Here is a 17,998-nt window from a genome sequence, read left to right as displayed (position 1 = left end):
TATATACACAATAATCACTGCCTCTGTATAATGATGAAAAGAAGACAGTGGCAGCATCTACAAGACATTTTAGATCATTTAAGTGGATTTGCCCTTTTAAAATCTTTCCATGGAGTGTATGGACCCAAGCCCATAGTCCATCAAACAATAATAATAGTGTTTGTGTGTTAGAGCCTGATTTATTGCTAAAATATAATTCCTTAGAAATGCTACTTTCTTTTGACATTGGGAACAATGGGAAACTGGGGAAAGCTTAGAGTAGCTGTCACTTAAGAGAAAAAGGAGTCAGTTATTTCTGGTATCTTTCAAAATTGCATCATATAAGAAATCAATCTTTCATTGAAGTTTTCTGTATTGAGAAGAAATATGACAGCTCAGGTATCTTTCACTGCAGTTTAATATTAATAAGTCAAAGTTCCAAATAATGAAGTAACCCTTTGTTAAATTTTTCCAAATAAATATACAATAAAAGTACTGAAATTTATCAGATACCTCCATATCCCTTAATAGATTTGCAGTTTCTTTATTAAGTGACATATTACTAACTGGCACTCTAGGATTCTAGAGACCATCCCCACTTTCTGAGAGCCCTCATTATGCAAATAATTTTCTTCAGGACTAATCTCTTTCCTAATCTCAAAGAACAGGTAAATTCTGAACTCCAGGGTAATCACCTGAGAATATCAGAGTCCCTGAGATACGTGAAACAGCCAACCTAACTGAATTTCTTAAATTAGAGAGGATCTCTAATTTACATACCAGGCCACCAGACTACTGAAGATGATTCTCTAGAATACACAGTACAGTGCCAGGAAGGAAATCTTGATTTTCCAGGCTATAGGATCTCTGTCACAACTAATCGGCTCTGCCATTGTGTTGTGAAAGCAACTTTAGACAGTTTGTTTATAAACAAATGAGTGAGGTTGTGTTCCAATAAAGCTTTATATATGAACACAGAAATTTGAATCCCATATAATTTTCATATTACACAAAATATTTTTTTTTGATTTTTTTTTCCAGCTATTTAAAAATGTGAAAGCAATTTGTGTTTCTATCTTGTGGGACATACAAAAGCAGATGACATACTGGATTTGGCTTAAGGTTGTAGTTTGCCTGACCTTCCCTGTTCTAGATTTTCCCAATTACCTCATTACCATTCCCACCTGTCATAGACTGTGATGGACTCACTGCTCTGTGGCTCCAGCTCCTTGCTTGCTCATCTCTTGTTGCCTCCCCCGTCAATGTGGTTGATACTAACATCTTGTTGCTTTGTAAATATGGAAAATAGAAATAAGGATATGAATATATACTTGTTAATTACATGTATTCTATTTTAAAACAATATATTGATTTTACTAATGACAAGAACAATCCTACCTGGAGAAAGCCAAAGGTTGACAATAAGGATTAAAAGATGGGAAAAGCTAAAGGAGATGGGTTATCTAGCTGGAAGAAGACAAATTTAGGGATCAGTTCAGTTTAGTCACTCAGTCGTGTCCGACTCTTTGTGATCCCATGGACTGTAGCACGCCAGGCCTCCCTGTCCATCACCAACTCCTGGAGTTTACTCAAGCTCATGTTTACTCAAACTCATGTTTACTTAAACTCAAGCCAGTAATGCCATCCAACCATTTCATCCTCTGTCGTCCCCTTCTCCTCCCGCCCAATCTTTCCCAGCATCAGGGTCTTTTCCAGTGAGTCAACTCTTCACATGAGGTGGCCAAAGTATTGGAGTTTCAGCTTCAGCATCAGTCCTTCCAATGAATATTCAGGACTGATTTCCTTTAGAATGGACTGGTTGGATTTCCTTGTTGTCCAAGGGATGCTCAAGAGTCTTCTCCAAAACCTCAGTTCAAAAGCATCAGTTCTTCAGGGCTCAGCTTTCTTTATAGTCCAACTCTCACATCCATACATGACGACTGGAAAAACCATAACCTTGAGTAGACAGACCTTTGTTGGCAAAGTAATGTCTCTGCTTTTTAATATGCTGTCTAGGTTGGTCATAACTTTCCTTCCAAGGAGTAAGCGTCTTTTAATTTCATAGCTGCAGTCACCATCTGCAGTGATTTTGGAGCCCATAAAAATAAAGCCAGCCACTGTTTCCACTGTCTCCCAATCTATTTCCCATGAAGTGATGGGATTGGATGCTGTGATCTTAGTTTTCTGAATGTTGAGCTTTAAGCCAACTTTTTCACTCTCCTCTTTCGCTTTCATCAAGAGGCTCTTTAGTTCTTCACTTCTGCAATAAAGGTGGTGTCATCTGCATATCCGAGGTTATTGATATTTCTCCCAGCAATCTTGATTCCAGTTTGTGTTTCATCCAGCCCAGCATTTCTCATGATGTACTCTGCATATAAGTTAAATAAGCAGGGTGACAATATACAGCCTTGACGTACTCCTTTCCCAATTTGGAACCAGTCTGTTGTTCCATGTCCAGTTCTAACTGGTGCTTCTTGACCTGCATACAGATTTCTCAAGAGGCAGGTCAGGTGGTCTGGTATTCCCATCTCTTTCAGAATTTTCCACAGTTTGTTCTGGTCCACACAATCAAAGGCTTTGGAATAGTTAATAAAGCAGAAGTAGATGTTTTTCTGGAACTGTCTTGCTTTTTTGATCCAACGGATGTTGGCAATTTGATCTCTGTTTCCTCTGCCTTTTCTAAATCCAGCTTGGACATCTGAAAGTTCTCGCTTAACGTACTGTTGAAGCCTGGCTTGGAGAATTTTGAGCATTACTTAGCTAGCGTGTGAGATGAGTGCAATTGTGCAGTAGTTTGAGCATTCTTTGGCATTGCCTTTCTTAGGGGTTCCAATGAAAACTGACCTTTTCCAGTCCTGTGGCCACTGCTGAGTTTTCCAGATTTGCTGGCATAAAGTCCAGATTGCTGGACTTTCACAGCATCATCTTTTAGGACTTGAAATAGCTCAACTGGAATTTCATCACCTCCATTAGCTTTGTTCTTAGTGATGCTTCCTAAGGCCCACTTGACTTCACATTCCAGGATGTCTGGCTCTAGGTGAGTGATCACACCATTGTGATTATCTGAGTCATGAAGACCTTTTTTGTACAGTTCTTCTGTGTATTCTTGCCACCTCTTCCTAATATCTTCTGCTTCTGTTGCTGCTGCTGCTAAGTTGCTTCAGTTGTGTCTGACTCTGTGCGACCCCAGAGATGGCAGCCCACCAGGCTTCCCCATCCCTGGGATTCTCCAGGCAAGAACACTGGAGTGGGTTGCCATTTCCTTCTCCAATGCATGAAAGTGAAAAGTGAAAGTGAAGTCGTTCAGTCATGTCTGACTCTAACGCCCCCATGGATTGCAGCCTACCAGGCTCCTCCATCCATGGGATTTTATAGGCAAAAGTACTGGAGTGGGGTGCCATTGCCTTCTCCACTGCTTCTGTTAGGTCTATACTATTTCTGTCCTTTATTGTGCCTATCTTTGCATGAAAAGTTCCCTTGGTAACTCTAATTTTCTTGAGGAGATCTCTTGTCTTTCCCATTCTATTGTTTCGCTCTATTTCTTTGCACTGATCACTGAGGAAGGCTTTCTTATCTCTCTGTTGTTTGAAACTCTGCATTCAGATGGGTATATCTTTCCTTTTCTCCTTTAAGTTTTGCTTCTCTTCTTTTCATAGCTATTTATAAGGCCTCCTTAGACAACCATTTTGCCTTTGCATTTATTTTTCTTGGGGATGGTCTTGATCACCGCCTCCTGTACAATGTCACGAACCTCCATCCATAGTTCTTCAGGCATTCTGTTTATCAGATCTAATCCCTTGAATCTGTTTGTCACTTCCACTGTATAATCGTAACGGATTTGATTTAGGTCATACCTGAATGCTCTAGTGGTTTTCCCTACTGTCTTCAATTTAAGTCTGAACAAAGAAGCCCCAGCAAGACAGTAGGAGGGGCAAAATTGCATTTCGAATCAAACCCCATACCTGCCAGAGGTGCTCAGAGGGCTCAAACATACCTTGTACGCATCAGGGCCCAGAGACCCCACAGAGACTAAGGCAATTTAGGGATGATGAACTATTATATACTTGTGTTATTGGTGCTTAATAACCATCTTACCCTTAAAGGGCTCCTATATGAGAAAGTATAGATGGATTCTTATAACCCCCATTACCCAAAAAAAAAAATGCAGTTAACTCACTGATAGAAGAATAGCATTATCTTTCTACGTAGGAAGATTTTAATAATCATGAAGAGTGAATAGCTATTCAACTTCTAGCTCTCCTTTAAAAAATAAGAGCAAACTAATGGAAACTACTTCAAAATAGATTGAATTAGACATTAGAAAAGACTGTAACAGTCTAGAAATTTCAAAGTTCAAGAGAGAATTCATTAAGAAAAGCATGAAACTATAATAAAACCTATCCTTTGACATCAAATAGATGGAAAAGATGATGTCCAGAAGTCATTAAAACCCTTTTACTGAAAGGATGTGTGATTGGACTATATTCCTTTATCAAATAAAACCCTACTATTAACTACTTTGCTGATGCCAGTCAATGTATTAGATCCACTATAAGTGTAAAGAGGGTGCTACTGATATACATTCAGTAGGATTTTGTTTGTCAGTTAGGTGAAAGCCATGCTGACGGCAAATGGAACTGAACACTCAAGAAGACATCCAGTGATTGAAAATAATCACAAACAGTATTAGAGCAGTTTTAGCTTGTCATTCATTGTGGCAGTAGTCCTTATTTTGGGGAAAGATTTTGTAGAATGTTGCTACCTGATGAAAAGATTTAGAAAAAATAGAGTTGGTAAGGTTCCAAGCCCAAAGCAATGAACAAAACTAACAAGAGATTAAAAAAAAAATAGTAAAAACCTTTGAAATAAGACTGAAAATTCAAAACTAAAGTAGAAAAGGAAATCAGTAATGGGATATAAGAAGTGGTATAATATAGGTTTTGTTAGAGGAGAAGTAAATAGTTTGTTTAGTGAATTTGATGAAATTATTGAAAAGAGAAAATCTCTTCAATCTGTCTCTAGTTTTGCCTGGTCTCACAGTAGTATTATTTTTTAAATAGGAAAACTTGTTCAAAAGATGACTTATCAATTAGGGTTGCATTTTGCTGCATGGCATCCCACTCCAGTACTCCTTCCTGGAAAATCCATGGATGGAGAAGCCTGGTAGGCTGCAGTCCATGGGGTCGCTAAGAGTCGGACACGACTGAGCGACTTCATTTTCACTTTTCACTTTCATACATTGGAGAAGGAAATGGCAACCCACTCCAGTGTTCTTGCCTGGAGAATCCCAGGGATGGGGGAGCCTGGTGGACTGCCGTCTGTGGGGTCGCACAGAGTCGGACACAACTGAAGTGACTTAGCAGCAGCAGCAGCAGCAGCAGCCAAGTTTTATTCCAGTGACTTGATCAAATAGCCCCACTCTGTATCCTCCTACTTGCATTCCATTGCCTACAAATATGTCATGCCATCAATTCCAGCTTCACAGGGCCTGCAGGAACCTGCAGATTTGAATTTTATTTTGAGTTTGGCACAGTGCTTTCCTGAGCAGTGTTGTGATTCTCTTAGTAAGAAAAAAGCAGGGTTAGTGGAGACAAGCAGTTGGATTAACAAGTGGCAGCATCTGCAATAAAAAGTATAAACTTTTCAAGTTAATCCTAATTTTGTGCTGTTGATCAGAGACCTCCTAACATCCCTATTCTGCCTTTTAAAAAAGATTACATTTTTTATCTGTCTAGACTGTCATTGGTTCTAGTCTTGATGTTATAACAGATTGATAGTTAAATAAGTTGAGGTCACTTCTCAAATACTCTGTGTTAAGGATGAAAATTTATTGCTGAGAGGAAGTACCCCTAATAAAAATTTTATTATGCTGCCAGTCATCTTCAAGTTAGAGCAGTACTGGCTGCAGTGGTAAACTATTGGCTTTAATGTATAAATACTGAAAAATTATTGTCTGTGTCAATTTTGTAGTCTTGGTATGAAATAAACAATAGGCATCAAAACATACACCAGGCAGTGTGCATAATTTCATTATCAACTTAAACTTTTGCTTCGTATCTGTTAACCTTTGTTTCCTATATGGTGTATCATATAGAATCAAAGTGTTTTTCTTCCTTGTAATTTTTTTCATCTTTTCTTCCCACATATTTAGAGCAAAGAAATGGGAGAAGTATCAAATTATAAAGATGTAACAAGATCCTAGAAGAAAAGAAAGTCTAGTGATTTCTGCAGTGACAGAAGTGTGTTATATTATTACATTAAATAGTCTGATATAACATGTCTCAATATATTAACAATTCATATTAATTGCAAAATCTCAATAATTAATATCTGACCCCCAAGAATATCTCATACCTAAATAGAAATATTTCAGTTATGAGGATATTATTATTGTTCCACCTAAGGGAAAAATAATTTATTGCTAAATTTGAAATTATAAATCATATTTTAAAATCCATTCATTCTTCTTTTTTATTTTTTAAACAACAGCTACAGTAGAATGTTACAATCCGAGAACAAACGAATGGACCTATGTTGCCAAAATGAGTGAGCCCCACTATGGCCATGCTGGAACTGTGTATGGAGGCGTAATGTATATATCAGGTAAATAATTGCAAATGCAATTCATATAATACATAGATTTTTACTATGTTGCCATCTTTCCATATAGTGTTAATAATCCAGGAAATGGATAATCAAAATATAATTGTAGGTTTTAGAATGTATTTTTGTGTACATTTGTATGTAATGGAAAATCCCATGGGCGGAGGAGCCTGGTAGGCTGCAGTCCATGGCATTGCTAAGAGTCAGACACGACTGAGCGACTTCACTTTCACTTTTCACTTTCATGCATTGGAGAAGGAAATGGCAACCCACTCCAGTGTTCTTGCCTGAAGAATCCCAGGGATGGGGGAGCCTGGTGGGCTGCCGTCTATGGGGTCGCACAGAGTCGGACACGACTGAAGTGACTTAGCAGCAGCAGCCTTTGGTATTATAAAATTTTATAAGACTAGCAGCCAGCCAATCCTACTGTAATACTTAGAAGAAATTGGTAAGTTTTCAGCTTCTCCAACGTGCCTTTCAGCCCCCTTAGTCCATAGTCTAATACTCTAATAACCACCATTCATAGTCTCTATAACAAGCATTAATTCATTTCTGTTTAGAATTCGGCTAAACTCCATGAGGAAATATATCATTATATAACATGTGAGCTCTACTGTGCACAAAACTTGCTTCCAATATACATATAATGCATAATAATATTCATTTTCTCATTTGTGCTAGTCACTCAGTCGTCTGATTCTTTGTGACCCCATGGACTGTAGCCCACCAGGCTTCTCTGTCCATGGAATTCTCCAGGCAAAAATACTGGAGTGGGTTGCCATTTCCTTCTCCAGGGGATCTTCCCGACCCAGGAATTGAACCCAGGTCTCCCGCATTGCAGGCAAACTCTTTACTGACCTAGCCACGAGGGAAGACCTAATTTAGTGCAACCCATAACATGTTTCTCTTGTCCTGAGTATTATATTGGGTTCTACTGTGGTGTCATTGCATAAATAATTCTGTGTTGATTACCTGTGTTTTGGCCACATTCACATATATTTTTCTAATAAAAAATTCTGAAAAGACTACAGTTGGCTCAGTGTTACAGTAACACAAACTGTTAGTGTTCAAATCATCCTTATGTAGAATGTAGAAATGAGTCCTATTTTAATGTTATGTTCACTTCCAGTATTTGGATTTGACTCTGATAGGTTCTTGCCATTTGGCCCTGACAGAGTCTACCTCTGACAATTTTCCCTCTTTTGAAGGTCGGCCAGTGCCAAGCCTGCAGCTACATTATTAGAGAACAAAGGCATTAAGGTGATGTTTGTGGTCTGAGTCTCTGAACGCTGCCTTAATGAAATCTGTAATCAAGAAGGATCAGTGAAAGGCCTTTAGTGTGTGATTGGCAGGTTTCTGGTGTGAAATTTATGAGCAAACTATGGGACGTCTTATATTGAAAGAGCTTTCCAGGAAATGATATGTTCCACTAATCAATGATTTACACCATCTACCTATTTTATGTGTGTGGCTGCTATGCTATTATAATGAGAGCTGCAATTTCTCTGGTGGGAAAAAATGACATTCGAATTGTTCTAGTGGTGATTTGGCATAACTAGCATATATTACACAAATGACCTTCCCAGTCAAGAGTAGGCTGGAAACCACAGCTGATTTTCAAACCAAACAGCACTGTTTTGTTTGCTGGGAACTCAGTGAAGTACAGAAGAAAATATAGAAAAGAAGAAAAAAACCAACAACCTAGTGATGGCCATCTGGCCCCCAGATAGTAGAGCTTTGAATGATGTGGCTGAAGCTTAGTTTAGTTTTCTCCCTAATCTGCAAACACATAGTTTGATATTTTCATTGTACAAACTGATTGAAATATGATCTAAAAATATGTTTTATAGATGTTATGGACTCAATAGATCAGCAACAAATCACTGTACATACAAAATTCCAGGTATATTCAGCATTCTAATTCTTTAAATTTTTAAGAGAGGACAGGTCTACAAAAACAGTTCTGAATATTCATGTAAGCCTGTATAGTTGCATAACACTTTTGACTTTTCCAAAGCATTGTTATTTATTTCAATTCATAGTCAAAATCCTAACTCGAGAACTAGAGTGGCCATTCTTAATTGACAAATGAGGAAGGGAACACCTAGCATTTAAAGAGCAGCAGGAGTGAATGATGCTTTGTAGATGGGATTTACTGTAAACTCAACTTGAAAAGTAGCCAAAATATATTTTCGTTCTGTAAAGCCTCTTAAATCCCTTGGGTCTCTGAGAAAGTCATTACAATAATATAAGCTACACTTTTGTTCTTTAATGAGAGGAAAATATTATTTTCTTTATTTTTAATCCAAAGAAAGTTGTTATAGCGGGCAGACATGTATAAGAACACACTTGATAAACTCTAAAATGTCATAATATGTGGCTAGAAGTTAATTATCTGTGACAGAGAGCCTTCTATTAACTTTTGCATTTTCATATTAATCTGTTTACCTCCCACCAATAATTTTCATTCTTTAGGAGGAATTACTCATGACACTTTCCAAAAGGAGCTCATGTGCTTTGACCCTGATACTGACAAATGGATCCAGAAGGCGCCAATGACCACTGTCAGAGGTCTGCATTGCATGTGCACTGTGGGAGAAAGGCTCTACGTCATCGGCGGCAATCACTTCAGAGGAACCAGTGATTATGACGACGTCCTAAGCTGTGAATACTACTCACCGATCCTTGACCAGTGGACCCCAATTGCTGCTATGTTAAGAGGGCAGAGTGATGTTGGGGTTGCTGTCTTTGAAAATAAAATCTACGTGGTTGGTGGGTATTCGTGGAATAATCGTTGTATGGTAGAGATCGTGCAGAAATATGATCCAGATAAAGATGAATGGCATAAGGTATTTGATCTCCCAGAATCCCTGGGTGGCATCCGAGCTTGCACACTCACGGTTTTTCCACCTGAAGAAACCACACCATCACCTTCTAGAGAGTCCCCTCTTTCTGCACCATAAGATCGTCCCTGCAACTAAGATGCTGTAGTCCTATCTTTGCAGTGTGTCATGAATCCTCTTCTTTTGCCCCCTCCCCTTAAGTAGTGTATGTTAGGATTATCCTCCAGTAATTGATACAAATATTGGAAAAAAAGACATTGATGTTCTTTGTGCTGTTTGTTTGGCTTCGAGTGTTTATAAAGTGGTAACAAACCATTCTGGAAATATATCCCATAGAAGCTGATATTTAACATACAAGAAAAAAAAAGTATTGTCTATAAGATGTTTCTTCAGTACTTTTTGATGCTGTGTACTGGGTGTAAGGTGTTTGTCATCTTACATTAGAAAAGCCCAAAAAACCAAGTTAAAAGGTGGATTATAGTAAGTGTGCAACTGTGCTAACTAAGCTTCAAAGTAAAAAGTTTTCCTTTCATCTTTGACTGTGAGATGTTAAAGGGAGACAGCTAGTTCCAACAGGAGACACCAGACAAAAGGTTGCCAACTCGCATGAGCTACCTGCCTCTTTCCATAAAGTATTTTTGACATATCTGTCAGCCCTCCTGTCTGTGGGGGTGCATTGAAAACACATCCAATTTCTTAGATGCACAGGAGAAATAATCATTGAAATTCACCAATCTTAATTTTAAAAAAACAGCATGACCCCTCAACTTGTAAACAAGGGTTTGGGGGTTTTTAAGTGTGTAAAAATACATGCACACATATATGTCAAAAAGGAAATTTAAAAAAATTGACTAGAATGTCAAATTAATGCAAAAAAATAAATACTTTTAAATTTCTTCCAAAAAGCAGCTTCAGTTAAAATGGGAATTCAGTATGCACATACTGAATGCACATATGTAGAATCATACTGAATTTAGGTGGACAAGGGCTAGAAATTTTGAGCAACTAAATTTGTCATTTGACCAGATTTTTCCCTCCAAAACTGTATTCTACACCTTCTCCTTTGCTGTTGCGATAACTTACATATTATATGTATTCTGTATACTCAGTTCATAAGATTATTTAGCACACAATATAGCAGCTTCATCTGGTGAGCTGCTTTTGCTCAGTGAATTCAATTTCCATGTTCTATCTTTTTTGTTCAATAAAAAACATTTGATGTCATTTTGGTGTGAGATATTCTATTATTGTCTGATTTGACTTCCTTTTATTAAATATCTTTTTTTTTTTAGTGTGCCAAGATCTAAATGATCAGAACTTAAGAGTACTGAACAGCTTGGATTACTGAATACTATTATCTTTCATTCAAGGAAGAAAGAATTTGACCAGGTCCAGCTTCATTGGTGAAAACTCCTTGTTGGTTGTTTTTGAGGAGTCATTGGGTTAACCAAAAAGTTCATTCGGTTTTTTCATATCCATCTTACAGAAGTCTTTGGCCAACGCAAAATAGTCTGCAATGCGGGAGACCTGGGTTCGATTCCTGGGTTGAGAAGATCCCCTGGAGAAGGGCAAAGCTATTCACTCCAGTATTCTGGCCTGGAGAATTCCATGGACTGTGTAGTCCATGGGGTCGCAAAGAGTCAGACATGACTGAGCAACTTTCACTTAAAATAGTTTGTAGAAGATGCTCATTGGCCTCTCTCCATCCCCACAGGGTAATATGTCTAAACCACAAGAGCAATGGAATTTCTGAAGTCAGTTTCCCTGCTCTTCGAGAAGATCCATCTTGTCTAACAAGAAGAGATCATGTAAAATAACCTAAGAGATTTGTTCTCAACCAAGGATTATAAAGAAAAAGATTTTGTAGGTTATTGTCTGATCATTATGTTAGGGCCGTGTGTATGATTTTTCCTACTTCATCTGCAAATGACCAGGTTAAATGACCAGGTTAAAATTTTGAGCTATTTCAGACCAACGAGTATCACCAAAGTTCTTAACCAGTGGGTAATTGGCAGTACCCTGTCACTACCTTTGTCTTGAGTTAATCATAACAAAGAAAACCATTTTCCCATCAGTGGTACTTTTGAATGTTAGGAGAGGCCTAGTTTGAATTTGAAAGACCTTCTTTGGCAGGATTATTCTTTTTTCTAATTAGTTTTCATTAGGGTATAGTTGCTTCATAATGTGTTAGTTTTTACTGTATAGCAAAGTGAATCAGCTATATGTATACATATATCTCCTGTTTCTTGGACTGCCTTTGCATTCAGGCCACCACAGTGCATTAAGTAGAATTCCCTGTGCTATACAATAGGTCTCGTCAGTTATCTATTTTATACATAGTATCAATAGTGTATGTGTTAATCTCAATCTCCAAATTCCTCCAACCCTACCCCTTTCCCCCGTTGTGTCCATACATTTGTTCTCTACCTCTGTGTCTCTCTTTCTTAAGTCACAGTAACTGGTCACATATTTTCAGTTCTCTGTTTATAGGCAGAATGGATTCAACCATTTGCACAGAGTTAACAACTGCCCAAATGTGGGAGCATGTACAAGACAGACTGAGGTCCCACCAGAGTCCAGTGTGAGTATTCCTGGTCAGGCAACTCTCCTCTAAGGGTCCTCGGAATCCTCTCCATTCAGTCAGCAGAAGAAAAATGGAGCATTGAAGGCAAGAGGGGTGTTGGGTTGAAAGAGGCTTACATCACGTTTACCCAAATTCTGCTGGTCAGAAATCAGTCCTGTGTCCACACAGAAGCCCAAAGGGGACTGGAAAATATCAGACAGCCACATGCCCAGAAAGAAGAGGAAATAGGGTCTGTGATTTGTTCCCAGTTTGCCATGGGGAATAACAAAGCACACAGATTCTGTTTGACAGCTTACCTTTTCTGCATCCATGCCATATGTTATTTAGAACAACAATGCACGTCACAGAAGTGCTGTTATTAAACAATTCCAACAGCTAGTAAACTACTACACATTTTCCTTTATTGCAAATTAACCATTTTTCTGTATAAAAAATATATGCCAGTCATTGGTTGACTTTACAAACATTTCTCACATTTGCCTTTCTTAGGTTCTTGTTTTACTTGAAAAAGGAGTTATTGAGTTATAATGTAGTAAATGTTTAATGTTATGTTAATATAATGTAGTAAATGTTTAATGTATTAAATCTCAAAAGGGTTGTCATTTCCCTTCCTGGTCAAGGCTGGTAGAGTGCGGAAGATGAATGAAAAAAGGTACTTTGCTTATTTCAAGAATTTTTTTTAATTTTTATCTCATAATCAAGTTTTGTCCTGAAAAGAAAGATGATGACCCGAACCTGTTTCCTCTCTCATGTTACTTTAGGGACTTAAAAATATATACGTATGTATTGTCTCTTCAGAAGTTGCTAAAATAACTCCCTTTCATGAGCCCCTGAGCCAGTGGCCCACAAGGCAATTAAGTGGTATTTTATTAGTCTGTGACCTTTTTTTCCATTTCAAGCGCCTTTGTGTATTCCCCTGCTCCCCACCACCCCACACCCCCGCCCAAGAATGGTAAGCAGACTTCCTTTACCTTACTATGGAAAAGTGGGCTCTGCCTCTAATTTTATTCTTGGCTATTGTGTGTTTTATTTTCAAGGCACCAGACCTCAGGTTTAGTCCTTTCCACATCAGAGAACTCTTGGAATATGTGGGCAGCAAAGTAAATGTGAAATAAGTTCACAAGGATTCCAGGAATTTTATTTTAAATGGATCAAATCATGCAGTATTTTAAAACTCTTGGTAGTTATAAACAGGCAAAATAGAGAAAAATTGGTAAATACAAGGAAGAAAAAAGTCATTCATCTCCCCCCATATCGGTAACTATAGCTAAATGTATTTTGCTTTTACACAATTATCATTTCAAATCAGTATATATAATTTTGTATGACAATATATTTTTTGATATATTAATATATAATTTCCTGATATGAAATACATTCCAGAACATCTGTGCATTTTAATTACTGATACAAAATATGTCAATACAGTATTCAGAGTAAGACTTCTAACCCCTGTATTAAGTGAGGTTTAACTACTCAACAATATATTGGGTTTATATCAGTGTAAAAATATTTAAATATTAATGTGATCAAATCATATGTCCATTGATTTAAGTAATAGTGTTTCAGGAATGGGGACCCCTTCCAGGGCCCAAAACTGGACTCTTGTCTAACACTCAGAAATAAAATGTCCAAGGAGACACATATGCTGACAAAGCAAGAGATTTTATTGGGAAGGGGCAGCTGGATGGAGAGCAGTAGGATAAGGGAACCCAGGAGAACTGCTCTGCCATGGCTCGGGTTTTACGGTGATCAGATTAGTTTCCAGGTTGTCTTTAGCCAATCACTCTGAGTCAGAGTCCTTCCTGGTGGTGCACGCCTTGTTCAGCCAAGATGGATGCCAGAGAGAAGGATTCTGGGAGGTGGTCGGACATGTGTCTCCTTTTGACCTTTCCTGAACTCTTCCGGTTGGTGGAGGCTTATTAGTTCTGTTTTCCTTACCAGGACCTCCTGTCATAAAACAACTCATGCAAATGGTTACTGTGGTGCTGGGCCAGGGTGGGCAGTTTCAGTCAGTGTGCTTCCCCTAACAAGGTGATACTAGGTAATTAAAATATTTATTTCATCAATGAAGTTATTTGTATAATTAAAATCTCACAGTAGATATTTCATTCTCTATTTTTTATTAGTATTTTAAAAGTGATTACAGGTTTTTGTATTAAGTGGTGGTTTTAGGGATGTATTCATTCTCTATTTAAATTTAGTATTCCTTGCTGTCTCCATTAATCAGCCCAATGCTTCTTCACCTTGCATGTTATTTGGCAATGGGACTATGATAAATGAAGATTGACCTTTAGAAAATGAGAATAAAGGTCACAGCTCTGTCAAAAGCAAACAAAGCAGGAATCATTACAATATTCAGTTCAGTTCAGTCGCTCAGTTGTGTCCGACTCTTTGTGACCCCATTAATCACAGCACACCAGGCCTCCCTGTCCACCACCAACTCCTGAAGTTCACTGAAACTCATGTCCATTGAGTCAGTGATGCCATCCAGCCATCTCATCCTCTGTCGTCCCCTTCTCCTCCTTGCCCCCAATCCCTCCCAGCATCAGGGTCTTTTCCAAGGAGTCAACTCTTTGCACGAGGTGGCCAAAGTATTGGAGTTTCAGCTTTAGCATCAGTCCTTCCAATGAACACCCAGGACTAATATCCTTTAGAATGGACTGGTTGGATCTCCTTGCAGTCCAAGGGACTCTCAAGAGTCTTCTCCAACACCACAGTTCAAAAGCATCAATTCTTCGGCGCTCAGCTTCACAGTCCGACTCTCACATCCATACATGACCACTGGAAAAATCATAGCCTGGACTAGACGGACCTTTGTTGGCAAAGTAATGGTCTCTGCTTTTCAATATGCTATCTAGGTTGGTCATAACTTTCCTTCCAAGGAGTAAATGTCGTTTAATTTCATGGCTGCAATCACTATTTGCAGTGATTTTGGAGCCCATGAAAATAAAAGTCTGCCACTGTTTCCACTGTTTCCCAGTCTATTTGCCATGAAGTGATGGGACCAGATGCCATGATCTCAGTTTTCTGAATGTTGAGCTTTAAGCCAACTTTTTCACTCTCCTCTTTCACTTTCATCGAGAGGCTTTTTTGTTCCTTTTCACTTTCTGCCATAAGGGTGGTGTCATTTGCATATTTGAGGTTATTGATATTTCTCCCAGCAATCTTGATTCCAGCTTGTGCTTCTTCTAGCCCAGCATTTCTCATGATGTACTCTGCATAGAAGTTAAATAACCAGGGTGACAATATACAGCCTTGACGTACTCCTTTTCCTATTTGGAACCAGTCTGTTGTTCCACGTCCAGTTCAAACTGTTGCTCCCTGACCTGCATATAGGTTTCTCAAGAGGCAGGTCAGGTGGTCTGGTATTCCCATCTCTTGAAGAATTTTCCACAGTTGATTGTGATCCACACAGTCAAAGGCTTTGGCATAGTCAATAAAACAGAAATAGATGTTTTTCTGGAACTCTCTTGCTTTTTCCATGATCCAACAGATGTTGGAAATTTGACCTCTGATTCCTCTGCCTTTTCTAAAACCAGCTTGAACTTCTGGAAGTTCATGGTTCATGTATTGCTGAAGCCTGGCTTGGAGAATTTTGAGCATTACTTTACTAGCGTGTGAGATGAGTGCAATTGTGCGATAGTTTGAGCATTCTTTGGCATTGCCTTTCTTTGGGATTGGAATGAAAACTGACCTTTTCCAGTCCTGTGGCCACTGCTGAGTTTTCCAAATTTTCTGGCATATTGAGTGCAGCACTTTGACAGCATCATCGTTCAGGATTTGAAATAGCTCAACTGGGATTCCATCACCTCCACTAGCTTTGTTCGTAGTGATGCTTTCTAAGGCCCACTTGACTTGACATTCCAGGATGTCTGGCTCTAGGGGAGTGGTCACACCATCGTGATTATCTGGGTCATGAAGATCTCTTTTGTACAGTTCTTCTGTGTATTCTTGCCACCTCAACAGGTTGGCAAACTTTTTCTATAAATATTTTAATCTCTGTTGGACCATTGGTCTTTGTCATGATGACTCATCTCTGCTGTTGTAAAGAATGTGTAAATGAATGACCATCAATATGTTCCAATAAAACTTTAGGCCAGTGAAAAATTGAATATCATGTAATAAATTACAAATATTGCTCTCGTTTTGAATTTTTAGCCATTTAAAAAATAAAGAATATCCTTAGCTATTGGACCATAGAATAGTAGGCCACATTGCAGACTTGGTCCATGGTCAGGAGTTTGCTGACCTCTGTTTTAAAAGAGCACGTTTCATTATCATTGATTTATTCTTTCAACAGACATAAATTGTGAACCTATTTCCTGTCAGTCAATGAAGAGTCCTAGGGTCTATAAAAATGAGTAAAACTGAATCCCTGCCCTCAAAGAGCTCAGTCTAGTTGGATAGATTGATGCTTACAATGTGGTGTGCTGGAGGCTAGGATGGGTGTGTGAAGAAGCCACATCTGAGCAAATCACATAAATAGATATTTATAAAATGAGTGACGAAATCAACAAAGAGAAGAGTGTCTGCATTAATGCAACTTTTCTTGCCACAAAGCTATAAATAAAAGAATATGTATAAGAAGGGGGCAGTCAGTCCTTGAAACCCTAGCTCCTGTCCCCTGATCAACTGCATCTAATTATCCAAACTACTAACTTGCTGGTTCTGTGCTAGGTAGAGTCACACACAACATGCCCTTTAAAATACTCTGTAACCAGCAAAGTGCAGGATGGGATATTTAAGAAGACGTCCTGAAAATCTCAGTGTGTCAATATCTTTTCTGCTCCAAGTAACTGAAATCCCCAACTCTAACAATAAGGAAATGTGTTTTCTCAGAGCTGCAAAGCCCACTGGAGGTAAAGGAGGCCCCAGGCACAATGTAATTAGCTCAGTGTTGTCAAACTCCCTGGTTGGTTTTTTTTTTTTTTTTTTCCTCATATCCCCACTCTATTTGCAATAACATTTGTAAGCACTGTATTTTGCCAGTAGCATTCCTTGTTCACATCCAAAGAGAGAGAAAACCTCTCTCTCAATCGTGGAATTTAAATTCTCTTTAGTCTGTTGGAGCCAACTTAGGACATACGATTTGTCCGTGGACCTGTTGCTAGGGGAGTTCTGTGCATGGATCGGCTTAGATTAACTATCTGATGCAAAATCATTGTTGAGGAATTAACCGTAATACTTTCCTCACTTGAGAAGAACAAGAGGGAAACATGGAGAAGGAAATGTAGCTAATTTGATTTTTTTTTGGTTCCATTTGTCCATAATCAGCCTGGGCTTTTTCTAGATTCATGTTTTTCAAGTCTGAGTACAGAAATTTTCAAAGTGTGGTCCAGGCAACCTGGTGTTCCTGAGAATCCTTCAGGGAATTCTAGAAGTCAAAACCATTCTCATCATACTATGATCTCATTTGCAAGTGTATGGTGGCATTTTCCAGAGATTGAAGGCCAAACAGTTATGCCATTGCTCTGTCAGGTAATTGGATATGAGCTTGGATATTCTTGTATTTAAAAACCTCTCATCCTTCGTTTCTAATACAATAAACATCAATAGCTGTAATGCACATAAACACAGTCTCTGGTGTCCTCAAAATGTAAGAATATAAAGAAGCCCCGAGACCCAAAAGTTTGAGAACTGCTGAGTTCTAAGATCAATTTTAGAAACATTTTGTACAGAAATGGAATAAAAAATAGAGTATGCCCTAGATCACACATTTAAGTATTGTTTTGTGAATTTTTCTTTTGACTATGTATATGCATGAATTTACATATATTAAATATACACATATGCATGTATTTAATCAAAAGAAAAAATTCACCAAACAATACTTGTGTGTGTGTGTGTGTGTGTGTTTACAATATAAACAAAATGTTCTAATGTGGACTCCTGGGTTATTTGAAGTCCTGACAGCAAAAAGCGAAGTTCCAAAAGATACATCACTTTAAGGTCTGATTTCTCAGTTCTCATGTCTTATCTGAAAACC

At 38.3% G+C, this 17,998-nt stretch overlaps 1 protein-coding gene across 7 annotated transcripts in view; it reads left to right on the top strand.

The window, feature by feature from the left end:
* Positions 1-10,649, top strand: part of KLHL13 (kelch like family member 13) — a 198,264-nt gene extending 187,615 nt beyond the window's left edge. For all 7 annotated transcript variants that reach the window (XM_070784351.1, XM_070784350.1, XM_070784346.1 and 4 more), the window contains 2 exons: positions 6,469-6,582; positions 9,058-10,649. In XM_070784351.1, the coding sequence (XP_070640452.1) occupies positions 6,469-6,582; positions 9,058-9,545 (602 nt within the window). In that variant the 3' untranslated portion in view covers positions 9,546-10,649. The remainder of the gene's footprint in view (positions 1-6,468; positions 6,583-9,057) is intronic.
* The last annotated feature ends 7,349 nt before the right edge of the window (positions 10,650-17,998 follow it).

The sequence above is a fragment of the Bos indicus genome, chromosome X (genome assembly GCF_029378745.1).
Source record: "Bos indicus isolate NIAB-ARS_2022 breed Sahiwal x Tharparkar chromosome X, NIAB-ARS_B.indTharparkar_mat_pri_1.0, whole genome shotgun sequence".
NCBI classification, from domain to species: domain Eukaryota; kingdom Metazoa; phylum Chordata; class Mammalia; order Artiodactyla; family Bovidae; genus Bos; species Bos indicus.
The sequence above is the reverse complement of the archived record's forward strand: the minus strand, read 5'-3'. Positions and strand labels throughout refer to the sequence as shown.